Raw genomic sequence first — 18,998 nt, forward strand, 5'->3', positions numbered from 1 at the left:
CAAAGAAGGCATACCAGGCCAGCCTAAAAAAAACATTTGCTGTGTGCAAAAACCATGACACACGGTAAAGGTTGACTCTTTGCCAAGTGCTTTAGCCTCTGGCACACGTCAAAGGTTTCTTCTTTGCCGTGTCTCAAGAGTCGTGACACGCGGCAAAGGATTTCTCACCGTCAGCCGCTGTCACCTGCCTTTTTTTTTGCCGAGAGTCGCGTTTTGCACATGGCAAATTCTTTGCAGTGTGCCCGACAAAGAACCCACGGCAAAAAAACCCTTTGCCGACGCTTGATTGACGTGGGATCTTTGTCGTGTGCTACACACGTGTGCAAACCAGGCTTTGCCGTGTGTCTTTGGCACACGGCAAAGTGTCCGTGTCCCATAGTGCAATACCACCGATACGATGAGGAGATCATTGATTCTCCGTCGTCGGTGGTCACCAATCCGACTAGGCGACTACACTACGAGATCATTGATTCACCCCCACTAGTTCATCTCCGCACGCTCCACGACGACAGCAACGAAGTGGAAAAGTTGAAATGGAAGAACCGGTTCAGCACCCAGTCGAACACCCCCTCTCGTGAGTCGTGACTAAACGGGCACACATGTCTCGGAGCAGACCTGGCTGTATTATTAACACATTATTAGTCACCCTCGTCAATCGATCGTCAATCCAACGTCCAAGAGCATCGATTGATGGATATACGAGATTTCAATCGATTGACAAGAAGCAAATCTGAATTAAAAATCACGTATAATTCCTTCGCTTCGCAGCCAACGTCTGCGCGTTGACTGGCTTCGACGCTGTCGAACTACTTCCATGTTCATCACAAATTTTATCCAGCTCCGTCGTCCCTTCAAGATACAGCCACTCAGATTACGCTACCGCTCTCGATTTCCTTATTTGTAAATGAAACAAGCTGCCACTGGCACTGGCAACTTCTTTTTTCTGTTGCTACAATATAACAGTCTCATCTCAAAACAAAAGGAACCAAATTACACAAGATAGGCACCAACCAGAGGCTTATTGGGGCAATCTTATTAGAGCTGTTCTTCATCCTCTTCATCGTCATCGATCCGATCATCGCCATCTTCACGTCTGCAGTAGTCCATGCCCAGAGGGTCACACATGCTGACATGCGCCACCTACAACCATGCGGCGTTCTTGATATGTGTGACGACGGCCTTCACTTGCAGGTAGTTCTTCAGGCTGTCGACGCCCTTCTCCCTCCCGATGCCGCTCTGCTTGTACCCGCCGAAGGGAATCCCGGCGTCAAAGACGTCGAAGCAGTTCACCCAGACGGTACCGACCCTGAGAGCGCGTGTCAGGGTGTTGGCCGTGTCCAAGCTCTTGGTGAACACACCGGCAGCCAATCCATATTGGCTCGCATTTGCCCTCTTAATAACCTCATTCAGATCTCTGTTGAAGCAGGGCAAAAAAAAAAAGCCATAACCCAATTTATTGCTGCTTCAGATTTCTTTGCGATTCTTAATTGCATGGCTATTACTCACTACTCAAGGCTTCAGATACTAGACATATCAAAAAGAGCATAATACTCACTTGAATTTCAAGATCGACTGAACGGGCCCGAATATCTCCTCTTGAGCAATCTTCATGCCGTCCTGTAACAGGGATACCATGAACATTAAGCATATTCTTTTTTTGTTTTTATGAACCATTGAGCATATCTTGCAAGAGACATAAAAAGAAATTTTGAAGTAGTACTTTGATGCAGTCAAAGCTTACCTGCACATCTGAGAAAATCGTTGGCTGGATGTAGAAACCTTTGTCACCCAACCTATCACCACCTGTCACAAGGGTAGCTCCACTGTCGACACCAGACCTAATGTAGCGCAAGATCTTGTTGAATTGCTCATCGTCAATCTACAAGCAAACAAAAATTTGCAAGTTTCATCAGTCTAGACATGGAGGAACTCTAGAGTAACAAAAGTTAACATTGCCATCAATATGAAAAGATAAAATTTACAGGAATCAATTGTTTTTTTTTTTGCTGATTGAAAGAATTGTTAAACTTCCATGAGTTCTATTGAAGAATCATTTGCAATGTAATAGCTCACTAGGTAAACTGAGACGTTTGTGTGGGTTGGAGACGTAACTACTACATGAATGAAACGTCAAACCTCCAAATGCTCCACAAAATTAATGGCTACCAATGTCATTACAGAAGGTGGAAACTAGATAAATCACTAAACATGCTGAATCAGAGCAATACGTACCTGAGGGCCCTGTTCTACACCTTTCCTGAATGGATCACCAACAACACGCTTCAATGCACGAGCTTTGGCCTTCTCCACAAACTCATCATAAATACGCTCATGTACAAACGTGCGAGATCCAGCACAGCAGCATTGTCCCTTAAAAATTCATAATGACAAGGAAAGTTGTTTGCTGAAGTATTCAAAACTGACAACACAGCTATCTGCTAATTTTGACACAATGCTAACAAATACCTGGTTAAAGAATAGGGCAAAGTGTGCAAGCTCAACAGCATGGTCAACATCGGCATCGTCCATGATAACAAAAGGTGACTTGCCTCCTAACTCCAGTGTCACTGGTTTAAGGTTGCTCCTTGCTGCCAACTCAAGTACAATTTTTCCGGTGTCGGTGGATCCAGTGAATGCAAGCTTTGTTGAAGGAAAGAAATATATGCTTACTCATAGTGTTTTGTTGTTCTGGCCATCCTATATAAGAAAAATACAAGAAATGCTTACCTTATCAACGTCCATGTGACTAGCAAGAGCAGCACCAGCAGTAGGACCAAAACCAGAGACAACATTCACGACACCCTCAGGGAGTCCAGCCTATTTTAAATGCAAGGTATGATGAGCTCTGGTTGAAAAGAAAATTGTGCAGGCTATATAAAACATTATTCCTTATATTTTTGTTAGACAACTGTCCCATTGCACGCTCAAAGGGCTTCTAGATCTGTAAATGCAGTTGTACTTGCGATAAATGTCAGATAACTATGACAAACCATATCTAATATTTTTCTGGTTTTTTACATCTTGAAAACACTCTTTTTTAATGCATATCTAATATAATCAGTATGGGCCTGCTCTTGTCTCTTTGAAAAAAAATTATATCAAAATATAGTAGTAGTAGTTTTCATCTACAACTCAAATAGATGTTGCATTAACCTGATCAATCCACAGGTCTAAACTGTCACAATCAGTGCTCGCAAAAGTACGCGTGCTGATCCTTTCTATTTCTCTACATGAATAAGATATGATTTTCCTTAACAGGCCGCCTTGAGATTTTGTGTCCTCAAAATAAAATGAGGTGCAGTTGTTCTTTACATTGTGCATAGATGGAAAAAAGTTGTTTTAAACATGTGCAGTCAGCATCGCCATCCTATGTATGAACTGAAAACAAGGATCCTATCTATGCATTGGAACAAGGTCACATAAACAGAGGGGAACGGGTGCGTAGCCGGATTGGTTAGGTGGACTCAGTAGCACTCCTCTGGTTTTGGATTCGACTCCCGGTGGGAGCGAATTTTGGGCTGAAGTTAAGAAAATCCCTCGCCTACCTCACCCCAAAGCACATGGAAATAGGTCCCAGCCCACCCGGCCTGCTCTCACATGGGTTATGGTATGGATTACGACACACCTATGGTAAAGGTGGGGTAGGGGTTCGGAGGTTATCTCAGCCTGCGTGAGAGGTCATCTTCTTACATTAATGCTCGGGGGTGGCTTGCCCCTCACGGATGGAGTTTTTTTAAGGTCACATCAACAGAGAACTAAACAATTGACCCAGTTTACTGAAATTTGAAACATCTGGCACTTGGATGCTCAATTAATACAATTTGTATTTTTTTCCTAATTTGTTCCCTTTTGGGGAGTTGGGAGTAGTGGTGGTGCATAGTAACTCAAGGAAGCAAATTTAGTAAAACAACATCAAGGTTTGAGAGATCATTCCATATATCTACATATATAAAAAAACATGTTTGACATATCCTATAGCAGCTTTTCTTCCCAATAAAACTCAAACACGCATGAATGGAACATAAAAAAGGATGTCGGATGAAACAGAGCCTATTCTCTCAATGTAAATTTAATAGGGGCGATCACAATAATTGATTATTAATTGACTTCCCTTACTAATAAAACTAAACAAAACACGAAATGTTAGTTGCACAAACCTCATGCAACAACTTGGAGATGTACAAGGCCGAAAGAGGAGTTTGTTCAGCAGTCTTGAGCACAAGAGTGTTCCCGCATGCCAAAGCAGGCCCAACTTTCCAGGCAAACATCAGCAGTGGGAAGTTCCATGGGATGATCTGACCTGCAACGCCAATTGGCTCGTGCAATACCTGTACATGGTGTGGTCCGTCAGCCGGCACAACGAGCCCATGGATCTTATCAGCCCAACCTGCAGACAAACAAAAAAAAGGGGAACCAATTCAGACATGTATGTTGTATTGCTCTTGAAAATCACTTAATATAAAAAATAAGGCAGTCACCAGCATAGTAACGCATAAGACGGGCCACCATCGGTACTTCAATTTGGGCAGCTTGTTCATATGGCTTCCCATTGTCCCATGTCTCCAAAGCAGCAATCTCATCATTGTGCATCTCGATCAAATCAGCAAACCGTAGCAGGATACGGGACCTCTCCTGCAAAGATAGATTCCAATCAGCTCTGAGCGCGGCTGGAGGCTACAATGACACAACTAAAATGTCAAGATGAGTATTTACATATGCAGTCATCTTCGGCCACGGCCCCTCATCAAAAGCCTTGCGTGCTGCAGCGACAGCACGGTTAACATCCTCTGCATCAGCTTCAGCCACATGAGCAATTACCTCCCCTGTACGAGGGTCCAGTGTTGGGAAGGTCTTGCCTGATGAGATGAAAATGTATAGTGTAAATGGTGAGTTCGACTTACCATAGAAGACACACAAAAAAACTACAACAAACATGTGTCATGTAGCAGATTTACAGTAGACAATATTTTTTGTGCATACTCCAATCCTTTCTAAAATGCAAGCTGTCAAAATGTAAGATGTTTAGTTTCATCATTTTATCGTATGTCAAACTTCTCTAACTTTAACCAAATTCATAGAAAATATATTGACATCTAAAATACCAAATAAATGCATTATCAACACATATTTCATGGTGGATTTAATGAAACTAAGTTGATGTTGTAGATGTTGGTGCATTTTTACTTCTATAAATGTGGTCAAATTTAAAGAAGTTAACTTTGGACAAACTAAAACCTCTTGTATTTTGAGTGAAGGGGGTATATTTTTAATAATAGAGTGAACAAGTACAACTGTTTGAATTCTGAAAAGTGCAGTGCCTTGTGGTGAAGCACAGCTGCTAAAGGAGAATGATTTAGAATGTTGCATGTTTCTACTCTAAACTAATATGCATTTTTGCTTGTTGGATGCAAATCATCTCGAAATATTTCAGAAGATAAGGCACTTTTGTTACTCTTCTTTTGCACCTCACACTATGAGCAGATATTAAGCAACAGACCAAGACCAGATTTTTCATGGTTACAGGCCTATATGGATCATGGAGAGGCTCAGCAAAGTGGCTATGGTATCAGCCTTGTTACTTGTTTTTTGTTTAAAAAATAAAGGTTGCATGATTGCTAATTGAACTGATGCTAACCAGCTGAAGCAGCGTTGTTCACTAAAATATGTATGAAATTAAAGTTACATACCGGATGCGGAATCAACAAAGTTGCCATTGATGAGGAGCTTTGTGTAGTTCACTTGGACTGGGGGCGAGATGGGCTCCTCTGCTGCTGCTGCAGTGCTGAACCTTTGAAGGACCCCTGGCAACAGTCCGCGCGTCCCATCTGCAGGCAGAATTTGTGCACTGTGATCAGATATGACAGTACTTTAATTTGCTCATAAATGTGTCAAGACCAAAAGAGTAGCAGATTTCGTTTATTTTACATTACAATCCGTCCGCCAAGGAAATTTTACTAAATGCGACATGAATATTTGAACATGTGTTGAGTACCAAAGGTGACTAGGTGAAGCACGCACTTTTGGTGGCTCTTAGTTCGCTAGGGAACAAAACTGCAGAAACCAAAAGTCCTGATTTCCTCCACTACGAGACACAAGGACGAATCATTTTGTCAATTATCTTCCATTCGATGAATTGGCACAGAGCGAGATGTCAATTTTGCAAAAAAAAAAATGACAGATTGAAAGATGCCATCCTTTTTCACATTACATTGAAAGAAGTTTACGACACAGTCTGGTTACCTAGAGAATTTGGCTAAACAGATCGTGAATGTTTTGCAATATGTATTTTCCGAAAGTGACTTGGTGAGCCCCGCCACGAACAATTCAATATCAAGCAGTTGAGGCCGCTTTAAGTTCCAGCGCAAAAAAATTTTGCGCTGGAATCTTGCAAATTTGAAGTACTAAATTATTGGTACCCTGTAGCAGGGATACCCACTCCTACTGCCGTAAGGCAGGACTCGCGTAGTCATCCGTAACTACGCCCTAGGGGGCGGAGCAGCCGGCCCAACGGGTCAGGCTCTTACCTCACCGGGCCAACGGCCCCGGACCCGCTCCCCGCTCTAGGACGGGTCCGAAGACGCCACGTGTCCGTGAGGAGGGGAAGCTCCGTGCCAACAGCCAAGGACTCGGACCCCTATGAGGGGTCCGAGACCTCCCCGCGCCCGTCCGGACCTCCCACGCGCGTAGAACCAATACACCGCCGGGGCGGGGTCCGGGGGCGCCACGTGTCCCGCAGGCGCAGGAGCAGGAGCGAGACTTCCGCTAGAAGACTCGCCCACCCACCGCATTCAATGCGGGTGGTTGAGGCGTGCTCTGCCGCCGCGGCACGCGGGGCAGCTTTTGTCAGGCCTCACTGTAGACCGCATAGTACCGAGGTACACAGTGCAGCCGCTTGCGCCGCATCCGTGCAGAGCCCATCTGCCGCATTAAATGGATACGATGGCACGGCACCTTTTCATCATACCGCCTACGCCGCAAGCTACGCGGCCCATTCAGCTACGCTGCAGGCAACGCCGCAAGCTACTCCATGGCGCCGTTTCGACAAGACAGGGCATGACTATGCCGGACGGAAGATTCCCACGGGCAGAGCAAGGAAATCTAGGAATGAGATCTCCGTTGTCTGCAATTCCATAATGGCAAGCGCCCGCGCCCGCAAGGTGGCAACGGAGGTTCATGCCCAGTTCATCCCACCGCTCGCCACAGCGCCGCTGACTGCCGCGAGATCCAGAAACTCGCGAAGCGGTTCAGTGGGCAGCGTGAGCAGGCCTCCAAGGCCTCCAATGACAACTCTGACTCTGACAACGAGGACTGCCGCAAGAAGCTGTACGTAATGTACGGCGGAAGCTGGGAGCTTGTCTCCCGGCGGAACGTGAAGACCCTTCGCCGAGAGGTCCTTTCGGCGAAGCCGGGGTCCCGAAGGTGGCGCCGCACCACAGGTGGAGGAACACCAACATCACTTTCGGGGCATCCGACTGCCCGGAGAACATGGCCGGGGTTGGTGTACTACCTCTAGTCACCGCCCCTGTCATAGCCAACATCAAGCTCTATCACGTGCTGATTGACGGTGGGGCTGGCCTCAACGTCATCAGCTATGCAGCGTTCAAGCAGCTGCAGATCCCGGAGTCCAAGCTGACTCCCTCTCGCCCATTCTCCGGAGTGGGCCCACATCCGGTGTTCCCTCTGGGGAGCATCACTCTGCCGGTCACGTTCGGGACCGAGGAGAACTTCCGCACAGAGAGTGTCCAGTTCGATGTTGCGGAGGTAAACCTCTCGTTCAATGCCATCATTGGCAGGACGGCTCTCTACCGCTTCATGGCCATTGCCCATTACGGGTATTTGGTCCTGAAGATGCCTTCCCCTGCCGGTGTCCTCACCGTGCGGGGTGACCGCACCGCTGCCGTTGCTGCAGTTGAGAAACTGCATGCTCTGGCGGCAGAGCATGCACGTTCCGAGGAGGACCCATCCACCTCGCGAGCAAGGGCATCCGCAATGGCACCTAAGGTTCAGCAGTCCGACCCGGACAATGTTCCCGTGAAGACCGTGCAGATCGGAGCGGACTCCTTCAAGACCACCCGCATCGCGGAAAACCTGGAGGAGAAATAGAAAGACGCGCTCATCACTTTCCTCCGGGCAAATGTGGACGTGTTCGCCTAAGAACCGTCACAGATGTCTGGGATCCACAGGGAAGTGATCGAGCACCATCTGAGGATCTACCCCGACGCCATGCCGGTACGCCAGAAACCTCGAAAGCAGTCCGTGGAGCAGCAGAACTTCATCCGTGCAGAAGTCCGCAAGCTGCTACACGCTGGCTTCATCGAGGAGGTCCACCACCCAACGGGAAGCTTCGGATGTGCATCAACTACACCAGCCTCAACAAGGCATGTCCTAGAGACCCCTATCCTCTTCCACGTATCGATCAGATTATGGACTCCACCTCCGGGTGTGACTTTTTGTCTTTCCTAAATGCATACTCTGGTTTCCACCAGATTCAGATGTCTAGAGAGGATAGAAAACATACTGCTTTTGTAACAATGGATGGACTTTATTGCTATATTGTCATGCCATATGGTCTGCGGAATTACTTACCCACGTTTGTGCGAGCTATGAACAAAACTTTCTGTAATCTAATTAGAGATATAGTGGAGGTGTATGTCGATGACATTGTAGTCAAGACTAAGGGTCAACACTAGTTGAAGACCTGTCCCTCGTCTTCGACCGACTGCACGCCACGCGCACGAAGCTGAATCCCGTGAAGTGTGTTTTCGGCATTTCGGCGGGGAAGCTGCTGGGTTTTCTGGTCTCACATCGAGGCATCGAGGCAAACCCAGCAAAGATCAAGGCAATCGAGCCGATGAGGCCTCCTGGCCGCATCAAGGACGTCCAGAAGCTTACTGGATCTTTGGACGCTCTTAGCCGCTTCATTTCGAGGCTGGCTGAGAGGGCCCTCCCCTTCTTCAAGCTATTGAGGAGGTCTGGTCCATTCTCTTGGACTGAAGAGGCTAAACAAGCCTTCCAGAAACTAAAGCGGCACCTCACCACGCTGCCAGTATTGGTGGCTCCAGAGCCAACTGAGACGTTTTTGTATCTTGCTGCGTCTGCAGAAGTGGTCAGCATGGTGCTGGTGGCCGAGAGGATGGAGCAAGCTCGCCAGGGGGACACCAGGGTCTCCCCGGCCAAGGATGGTGAGTCGGACCACGGACATGGGGATCCGACAACCCACTCCTCTGTCTGAAGGTCCGGACCCCGGACAAGGGGGTCCAGAACTGCTGGGGGCCCAAGGACCTGACATGGTGGACAAGGGCGAGCCGGACCCGGTGGCCAGGGTCTGGACCATACAGAAGCCAGTCTACTATGTCAGTGAAGTCCTCCACGAGGCAAAGGCCAGGTATCTTGAGACGCATAAGCTTATCTATGCCATACTTATTGCATCCAGGAAACTGCGCCACTATTTTCTGGCACACAAAGTTGTCGTAGTGACCTCTTATCCGTTGAGAGCGATCCTACACAACTCCAACGCCACGGGCAACATCGCCAAGTGGGCAGCAGAGTTGGCTGAGTTTCAGCTGGACTTCCAGCCCCGCCATGCAGTCAAAAGCCAAATCCTGGGTGATTTCATAGCATAATGGACTCCTTCCCCAAGCAATTCTGGGGGTCCGGACCACAACGCCGGACCCCCGGAACCGGAAGTCAGGACACCAGTCTTCACCGAGCCCCACTGGACACTATTCTTTGACGGGTCCGTCCGCAAGCAGTGGGCTGGAGCTGGTGTGGTCCTCATCGACCCAAACGGAGATCAACAGAAGTACATGATGCACCTTGAGTTCAAGGCCACCAACAACATGGCAGAGTACGGAGCTTTGATCTTTGGCCTGACACAAGCCCTGTCTCTGGGGATCCGGCAGCTCCTGGTGAAGGGAGATTCTCAGCTAATCATCAAGTAGGTCCGAGGGGATTACAACTGCAACAATCCCCAATTCGCGGCATACCTCATCCACGTGAGAAAGCTCGAGAAGGACTTCGACGTCTTGGAACTGCAACATGTGTCCCCATGAATTCAACTCAGCAGCAGATGATCTCTCCGCGAGAGCATCTACCTGGGCATCCGCGCTTGAGGGCGTCTTCGAAAGACAGTTGCTGAGACCTACCGCCCAGCCTGCCGAACTGGGTGAAGGGGATCAAGCTAGCACCTCGAAGCTAGCGGTCCCGTCGGCATTCCATCCGTGGTGCCCGCCCAGGGTTGTGTGCACTGTTGAGGACCCTGGAGACCTCATAGCACCACTCCCACCTTCTCAGGGAGGTCCCAATGCATGGATCTCCGAGATCCGGGACTACCTTAAAGACAATATCCTTCCTGATGACGATGTGTCCGCTAAGCGCATAATAAGATTGGCTAAACGCTACGCGGTGGTAGAAGGGGATTTCTACCGCCATGGTGCCAATGGTATCCTCATGCGGTGCATTTCCCAGGAACAGGGCCGCGAGTTGCTCTTGGAGATCCATGGAGGCGAGTGTGGAAGTCATTCCTAATCTCGCACGCTTGTTGGTAAGGCCTTCCGGCATGGCTTCTACTGGCCGACAGCACTCCAGGATGCGGCTGAGCTGGTAAGGTCCTGCAAAGCATGCCAGTTCCATGCAAAGCAAATACACACACCGGCTCAAGCTCTGCAAATGATCCCGCCCTCATGGCCATTTGCCGTATGGGGTGTGGATATCCTGGGGCCGTTCCCCCGGGACCGTCGGCGGGTACCGGTTCCTCTACGTCGCCATTGACAAATTCACAAAATGGCCGGAGGTTACCCCTGTGGTGAACATCACCAAAAAATCAGCAGTCGCATTCCTCAAGTCCATTGTGTTCAGATTTGGCGTCCCAAGCTGCATCATCGCGGACAACGGGGCCCAATTCAAAAGCAGACTCTTCCAAGAGTACTGCGAGGACATCGGCATCCAGCTATGCTTTGCGTCCGTGGCACATCCCCGCAGCAATGGACAGGTCGAGAGAGCGAATGTAGAGGTCCTTATGGGACTCAAGACCCGCACCTATAACTGCTTGAAGAAGCATGGTGCAAAATGGATTGATGAACTTCCGTGTGTACTATAGGGCAACCGGACCACACCCAACCGAGCCACCGGGGAGACCCCATTCTTTCTGGTCTACGGGGCTGAAGCATGCCTTCCCCCGGAAATTCACCTGGGCTCACCACGGGTCCAGGCTTTTGACGAATCCATGCAGGAACAACTGCGGCGTGACGATGTGGACTTCGTGGACGAACGAAGGTGGTGAGCAGCAATCCGAAATGCACGCTACAACCAGGCGCTCAGACGCTATCATCAACGGTTCGTGCATAGTAGGGAGCTCCGGGCTGGGGACCTCGTCCTGAGGCGGATCCTGAACCGAGCAGGGCTCCACAAACTCTCCCCCAGCTGGGAGGGTCCTTTCAAGGTTACAGAAGTATACCGGCCCGGATGCGTTCGCCTTGCCACAGAAGAAGGGGTGCTGCTACCCAACCCATGAAACATAGAGCATCTGCGTAAGTTTTACACTTAGAGCAGGAAAATGAATTTTTCCTTTGTAATAAGATAGAATTAGCATGCGGTCCAGAATGGTGGGGATCCGTCCTCGTAAACCCGGCCTTTGGCATCCATCGCACTATCGGCTAACATTAATGCGCGGCCCAGAGCGGTAGAGGTCCGCCCTCATAAACCCGGCCTCTGGCATCCATCGCGCAAGCCATGTATATCAAGTTGCAAAGAAAAGATTTGCTCCCAGTTCTGTCTTTGTGAAAATTTTATTTCGCATTTCGATTCTCGAGCTTTTCCCTCTCTAACCCCCGCGCGGACTTCCACTCTTGTCGCTACAGCTAAGATTTGTATTGAGTTGCCAGACTGCTGTCCAGGTCCGGAACCCCTTGCTGCTGGGAGAGGGGTCTGGACCCCTAGGGACCTGCTCTGGAGAGGGGGTGCTTGTTTCCTGGGGTGGTCCGGAGTCCTGTGTAACCGCTTAGCCGGTTCCGTACCCAAAGCCTACACACTCCACCACCCTGTAACGAGTGCTCTAGTACCCGGAGCTAGGTAATTAGGGGCCCGGACCTCATTCTAGCTCAAGGGTTGGCTTCCTAAGTCCTACACGGCAATTCCAGCTCCATATCTCAAAGGATCGAGTACGACAGAATGGCCTTACCCACTGCTAGGGAGCGATCCGGAACGTTGGAGCCAGATCCGGTAAAGTCGTGTTTGTTTCTTGGAGTGGTCCGGAGCCCTGTGTAACGCCTTAGCCTGGTTCCGTACCCTAAGCCTACACACTCCACCACTCTGTAACAAGCATTTGTGCTGCCTGGACCTGCGTATCCGAAGCCTCGAACCTCGTACTAGCTTGGAGGCCGGTCCAGAATAGGTCCCGCGAGCCTGCTACTAACTTTGACTTTGAGTGGTATGCAGGTTAGGCTTTGACTGGTGGTAGCTAGCCTCAAACCATTGAGCCTACCTACCAGAGGGTCCCGGCATCCGCTTTAAGGCTTCATGCAGATCGAGGTCCAGTCTCAGTGGTAGACAGACTCAAAACAACTGAGCCTGTCTTCCAGGGGGCCCGGAGCGTTCGCTTTGAACCAAACACCAAGAATCGATTCTGCATGCGTAAAACAGCTAAGTTGCAGTATCATTACTACCATCACAGCGAGTTTGATTTTCCTCTCTGTAGTTTTTTCTGCTATACAGGGAATAAGTTGTTTGACTTGCAATCTATGCTACACCTATGCCCAATGACACTTGCTCAACCTCATACGGGGGTCCGGAGCGTCTTCTCGGCTCTCATGGCAGATAGGTTCTAACAACTAAACCTATCTACCAGTGGGCCAAGGCACCGGGGTGCTGCATATCGCAAACCAGAGCAACTAACAAACAACTAAATTGAAATTTTCTTCTATTAAAATAAGCAGCTGTGATGGTCCAGCTCAGGAATCTGCAGGCTCCCGCTTGAAATAAGCAGCTATGAAGTCGACGACATCCCGCACGTTTTCCCGAGTGGAGGCCTCCGTCTCCGCCACTGGACCATCGACGACGGGGGATAGCAAGATGGCAGGGTCGTGGCTCCGGAGGCAGGTCAAAATGTACTCCGCCACCATCCGGCACAGCTCGCGGCCCTCGGCTTCAAGGTGGCCAGCAAGGATCGGCTCCAGGCGCCGGAGTCTATCTGAAGCAGAGTTCAGCACTGGGAGGGCGTCAGCAATTGAAGTTGGTGGCTCCGCCACTTGGATTGGAGCCCTTTCCTGTAGTACTCAAGGTCGGCCTCAAGATCGGACCGGGTGGCGGTAGCACGGGAGGCTTCGGCCTTTGTGCGCTCCTCCAGGCGGATATGCCAGTCGCCGAGGCGCTGACGCTCGCCCTCTAGAGCTGCCCACTCCCGCCGAAATGCTGCCTCGGCGGTAGAGGTCGGCTCTTCTATCGTTATCCGGACCCAGACCAACACCTGGGGGAGGGGAACCGCATCCTCCTCTAGGGGACCCTGCAAGAGCCGCCTACTAGGGACCACCTCCAGCTCTTCCTCTGCTACAGGTTGGGAGCTGGGGGAGGGGATATCCGGCATAGACGTCGGGACCTCGGGTACCGAGGTGCTCGCCGTTGCCGCGCCCGCTGCCGCTGTGCTCGCCGTCACCAAGCCCGGTGTCGACGTGTCTGCCGCCGTAGCCGGGGCCTCGGGGGCCACCGCGTCGGGCGTTGCTGCGCCTGGCACTGGCGCATCCGCCGCCGCCGCGTTGGGCACCATCGGGTTAGCGGAGGTCACCGCACCCGAGCTCCCCACATCCGCCGTTGCCGCCGAGGCGCCGGTCGCCTGGACCCCCGCTGACGAGCCAGCGGCGGCGAAAGAACTGCCTAGGCGAGAGGCCCTGGCAAACAAAGAGAAGAAGCCCTTCAGCAAAAAAGCGAGGGGAACCGAGTCTGCTCGAATCCACCAGGCAGCCTCATGTGGACTCCACCCAAGCAGGCGGCGCACCGTGTTCAGTTCCTCCTCGGTTTGGAAACGACGGGGACGAACGAGGGACGCCATCTTGCTGTGGAGGCGAGGAACAATCTGCGCAGAAGAGCAAGGGGCGAGGAGGCTCGAAGGCAAATGGGCGCAAAGATTTGGATGGAAGAAGGCAAATGCGGAAAAGTAACCGCGGAATGCGGTTCGGCCCTTTATGAAGCCTGATCCATCCGGCGCGCCCCGGAACCATCGCTGGAAGCCAAGCGACGCTCACGCCTGACATTAGCCGCCCAGTCCATGACCAGGTGGCCCAAGCCCGCCTGTAAGGGGAGGCGGGTAACAAGCGAAGGTGTAAAAAGACGGGATCTGAACCGTTGCCCGCGCGCGAAGCGAGGCGGAAGCTGAGCTGACGTGCGCACACAAAGCGCTGGCAAGACCAGGCTTTTCGGGAACTGCGCTGGTGGTAAAGATCCCATTTACCCGGCCGCAACAATGCCGAGCGTCGCTCGCGTGACTAGGTGTACCACTATATGTAGGGGCCACGAGTCAGTAAGCCGTTGCGATGTGATGAAGCAGCGAGAAACCCGATGGATGGTCAAAGCTGGACAAGACTCCTGCAGCGTGCATAGTCTAACACTAGAGGCTTCAAGTTATGCAGAGCCAAATCACAGCAGTGGCCCCACCGGCGGGTTCGTCGCCTCTCCCGAGGTGGGCTCGGGGGCCACTGTCGGTACCCTGTAGCAGGGATACCCGCTCCTACTGCCGCAAGGCAGGACTCGCGTAGTCAGACCTCACTGTAGACTGCATATTACCGAGGTACACCGTGCAGCCGCATGCGCCGCATCCGTGCAGAGCCCGTCTGCCGCATTAAATGGATACGACGGCACGTCACCTTTTCATCATACCGCCTACGCCGCAAGCTACACGGCTCGTTCAGCTACGCTGCAGGCAATGCCGCAAGCTACACCATGGCGCCGTTTCGACAAGACAGGGCATGGCTATGCCGGACGGAAGATTCCCATGGGCAGAGTAAGGAAATCCAGGAATGAGATCTCCGTCGCCTGCAATGCCATAATGTCTGTATAGTATGTTATTTTGAACTACATCATTGGCCCCACCTGTCGGGGACTCAACGGTCATGTACGCACCTCCCTTGAGATATAAAAGGGAGGCGTTCGCTGCACACTCAAAATACTCCAAGACTCTCACAACACAAGCTCGGTTTCACGCCGAACAACCCTGCTCTCAACCTCTTGAGAGCACAAGCAATACAACACACAGTGGACGTAGGGTATTACGCTCCGGCGGCCCGAACCACTCTAAACTGCTGTGTTCATCGCGTTCTTCCACCGAGATTGGGATAATCCTAGCTAACCCCCGAGTACGCACCCTCAGGGTTTAGGCGGGTGCACTACGCCACCCGGCTGTGGGTTTGCATACCACGACATAAATAAAGTCTATTTACAAAACTTTTTGCACAGATGGGTTGTAAACCGCGAGACGAATCTAATGATGCTAATTAATCCATAATTAGCAGATGATTACTGTAGCATCACTGTTGCAAATTATGGATTAAGTAGGCTCATTAGATTCGTCTTGCGATTTACAGCCCATCCATACAAAAAATTTTGCAAATAGACTTCATTTAGTACTCCATGCATGTGTTAAAACATTTGATGTAATGTTTTTTTTGCGTTTACGGGGTTTACGTGTAAGGCCGTGTTTAGTTGCCTCCCGTAAAGTTTTTGAAAAGACATCTTTCTACATTTGAAGGACTAAACATAGACTAATCACAAAAATAATTACAGAACTCGTCTGTAAATCGCGAGACGAATCTAATGAGCCTAATTTATCCGTTATTAGAGGTTGTTTACTGTAGCAATTTAGCATATAATTACAGCCTAATTAGGTTTATTAGATTCGTCTCGTGATTTATAGGCAGCAGTTGCAATGCGTTTTTTATTTTATCTAGATTTAAGTCTCCATGTAGGTGTCGGATTTTTTTTTTGAAATTTTGATTTTTGGAACTAAACACGCGTAAATATCCTGAGTGGTATAGCAAACGAAATTGCAGAAGTCCAAACGCTCAGATTTCCTACTGTACGGATAAGGACAGGAGGAAAGACAGGCACCTTATCATGTCCCAAAAATATCTTATCGCCAGAGCACACGAAACACAAAAAGTCCAAGCTCCTACTCTCCATGTGACTCACTGATGACGCGAGGCCAAGCCACATATCATGAGTCGTAAGGGCCAGGGCAAAGCCGGGAATGGCCATAAAGTCTGTCAATGTTAGTTTCTCGAGCCACTGCTGTGTGGGCCTGGTGATCATCGGGCCCAGTTGGCAGTGACTCAGAGTGGACCCAGGAAGAGAGTAGTGAGTGAAGGCAGCGTTCCATATGGAAGAGTAGCAAGGACCATTTCTCCGAGAGATGTGGGCTCGTACTGTACGCACACGTAGAGAGAGAGAGAGAGTGGTGGTGGTGCTGACCATGAGATGACCGTCTATACAAGAACTAATTTCAGAGAAATACGAGATCAAAATCATGTTTTATTTCGTATTAAAAGGAAGGGGCGAAATCTATAAGATTTAACTTTTACATCAGCATGTCAGGTATGAACCAATAATTAAACACAGATAGAAAAGAATGAAGAAACTGAAGCGAACCTAGGACGGACACCAATCTAACTAAAAGGGATTCTCCCACAAAAAAAAATTCAGAGCTGGCGCCTTTACACAAGGGCAGCACAAGCCGAACAACCCCTGGAATTCATCGCCATGCCGGCTCGGCTGCTCAGATCCAAAGCCCAACAAGAAACGGTGAACACGACGAAGCAACCGGGCCCCTCGAGGACGAAACCAAAAGAAAAAAAACAGAGTTGATCAACAACCAAGCCATGATCAAGAACCCGTAAGACTAGGAGACGTTGTAACGAGCGGAGAAGGCCAGGTAGCGATTAAAGAGGTTGATGCTGCTGCTATTCGCTTAGTATTAGCAGGAGCAGGGGCAGGGATTATTGTTACGCATGTCCAGGAAGCGCGGAGCAACCAAATCAGACGAATCGAAACGATACCTGGTCCGCGCAGCGCAGAGGGGACAGCCGGCGCGGCACCGGCAGAGGCGGCCCTGCTGGCGAGCAGGTAGCGGGAGACGAGCGAGGAGGCGGCCCTCCGTGCCATGGGCGGGACGGAATTTATTGCGGCCGCCGAATCGAACCCTCTGCTGCCGCTGGTCCGCCGCCGCGAGTCAGTAATGGAAGCGGATATCCGCCTGTACTTGCCGCAGGCGTCCCCACCAGCAGCGGCGGCGGTGGTGGCTGGTGTGAGAACTGGAGGAGTAATGGCTGCCGGCTGCCTCCCTCCCCTCTGCCTCTCTCCTAGATTTTGGCTGCGGGTGTGTTTAGATGCCCCAAAAACCCTCTAAAATTCAAATTTTCCATCACATCTCTAACATATCGAAACATTATATATAGCAAAGGACACATGCATGAAGTACTAAATGTAGGTAAATAAAAAAACTAATTGCATAGTTTTGATGTACGTTGCGAGACGAATTTTTTGAGACTAGTTAGATCATGGTAGGACAATATTTATCATAACAAACAAAAAATACTACAGCATCCGATGTGATTTTTTCTCCTACTTTTCCAGAGATCCAAACACAGGCTGTGTGTTTGGGGAGGAAAGTGAAGCGAGGGGGATTTTAATAAGGCCCGGATATCGGGGATGGGACGGGCGTGGGGCCCACGTGGAAGGAAGAGGACTACAGTAGTCAGAACTCAGCAGGCCGTGGGATACTCGAGGACTGCAGCAGGGTAGGATGGGCGGTCGAGGGATTTTTGGTTGGAGTGGGTGGGATGTCGAGGGATCGATCTTGTGCAATGCAAGTGCTTTTCCGGTTTGGTCACGGCACTCGTGCAGTTGAACAATTCTAGATGAAGGAAAATTTAAGAGCGTCCTTTTTTCCCTTATTGAAATAACTAGAGAAACTAACTGTAGCTAGTAGGACAACGAAATGTTCACCGACGGCTAGGCTAGCCGCTGCTGATATTTGTTTGACCTACTATACGCCAGCTCAGGTTGCTTTTTTTTCACGAGTAGAGAGATACTATATATATTGCTCAAAGTAACATTATTTTCTCTATTTTTATTTACATATCGTATTAGATTTGTTTCAAGTTAAATCTAGCTAACTTTAACTAAATTTAGAGATAAAAATAGTAACATTTAAAATATCAAATTTATTTTACTGAACTCATTATAAATATATGTTGATAGTGCATACTATGTTAGGAGTATAGTTGTGGCTATATTTTTCTATAGATTTGGATAAAATTGACTTACTTTGACTTTGAAGAAATCTAATGTGACACGTAAATAAAATAAAAGTAGTACATTCGTAAGCAATTAACTGCTCAACACCCATCTGAGACTGGCATGAGGATCTTGCGATATGTGTAAGCCGGCTGAAGCTGCTGTTTACCTGTTGTGCTTTGCATCCCGTCCGCGGCTTTCCGTGAATTTAATTACCGGTAATGCTAGCCTAAGACGTACGATAGCAAACAAAAAGATCGGACACTACGTGGATGCTTCTCGTCCAGGAGACGTAACCAGCCGACAGCTCAATAATATATATTTTCCCGTCCACTTGCTTGCTTCTCTGCTGGCCATCTATTCACTCACGCTATCTCCTCTCCTGTATCACTTCGAACATCTCTCTGGCCTGCACCGTCGCGCGGCACACACGGGCACCCCGCACCCGGTGAGGTTGGCACCGGAGAGCGCAGCGTGGCCAGCAGGTGCGGCTGAGAGCCACCGCTAGGCACAGTGGCACGCAGGGCAGAGGGCGGGGCAGCGAGGCTGCTGGCCGCGGCAGCCAGCAGGCGCGGCGCGCGCGGGGCGCACAGGGTGGTGGTGGTGTCTGGTGGGATTTTTTTTTGGAATTTCCATGTTGCAACATATTTTTTTTCTATGTTTCGGTTTGAGATTTGAAATGTTGCAACAAATGCACTGTGCAACTGTTGATTTGGTCAAGA

At 49.8% G+C, this 18,998-nt stretch overlaps 1 protein-coding gene across 1 annotated transcript; it reads right to left on the reverse strand.

Moving 5' to 3' along the window:
- Window positions 1–731: 731 nt before the first annotated feature.
- On the reverse strand, window positions 732–17,360 carry LOC120669652 (benzaldehyde dehydrogenase, mitochondrial-like). Its single transcript, XM_039949462.1, has 11 exons — window positions 17,037–17,360; window positions 5,688–5,825; window positions 4,714–4,856; window positions 4,479–4,632; window positions 4,158–4,387; window positions 2,728–2,817; window positions 2,467–2,640; window positions 2,233–2,370; window positions 1,742–1,879; window positions 1,556–1,617; window positions 732–1,414 (listed from the first exon to the last, which is right to left on the reverse strand). Exons 1-11 carry the CDS (start codon window positions 17,140–17,142, stop codon window positions 1,141–1,143), a joined length of 1,647 nt encoding a protein of 548 aa, XP_039805396.1. The 5' UTR covers window positions 17,143–17,360; the 3' UTR covers window positions 732–1,140.
- Window positions 17,361–18,998: the final 1,638 nt, after the last annotated feature.

This window comes from Panicum virgatum, chromosome 4N (genome assembly GCF_016808335.1).
Source record: "Panicum virgatum strain AP13 chromosome 4N, P.virgatum_v5, whole genome shotgun sequence".
NCBI lineage: Eukaryota > Viridiplantae > Streptophyta > Magnoliopsida > Poales > Poaceae > Panicum > Panicum virgatum.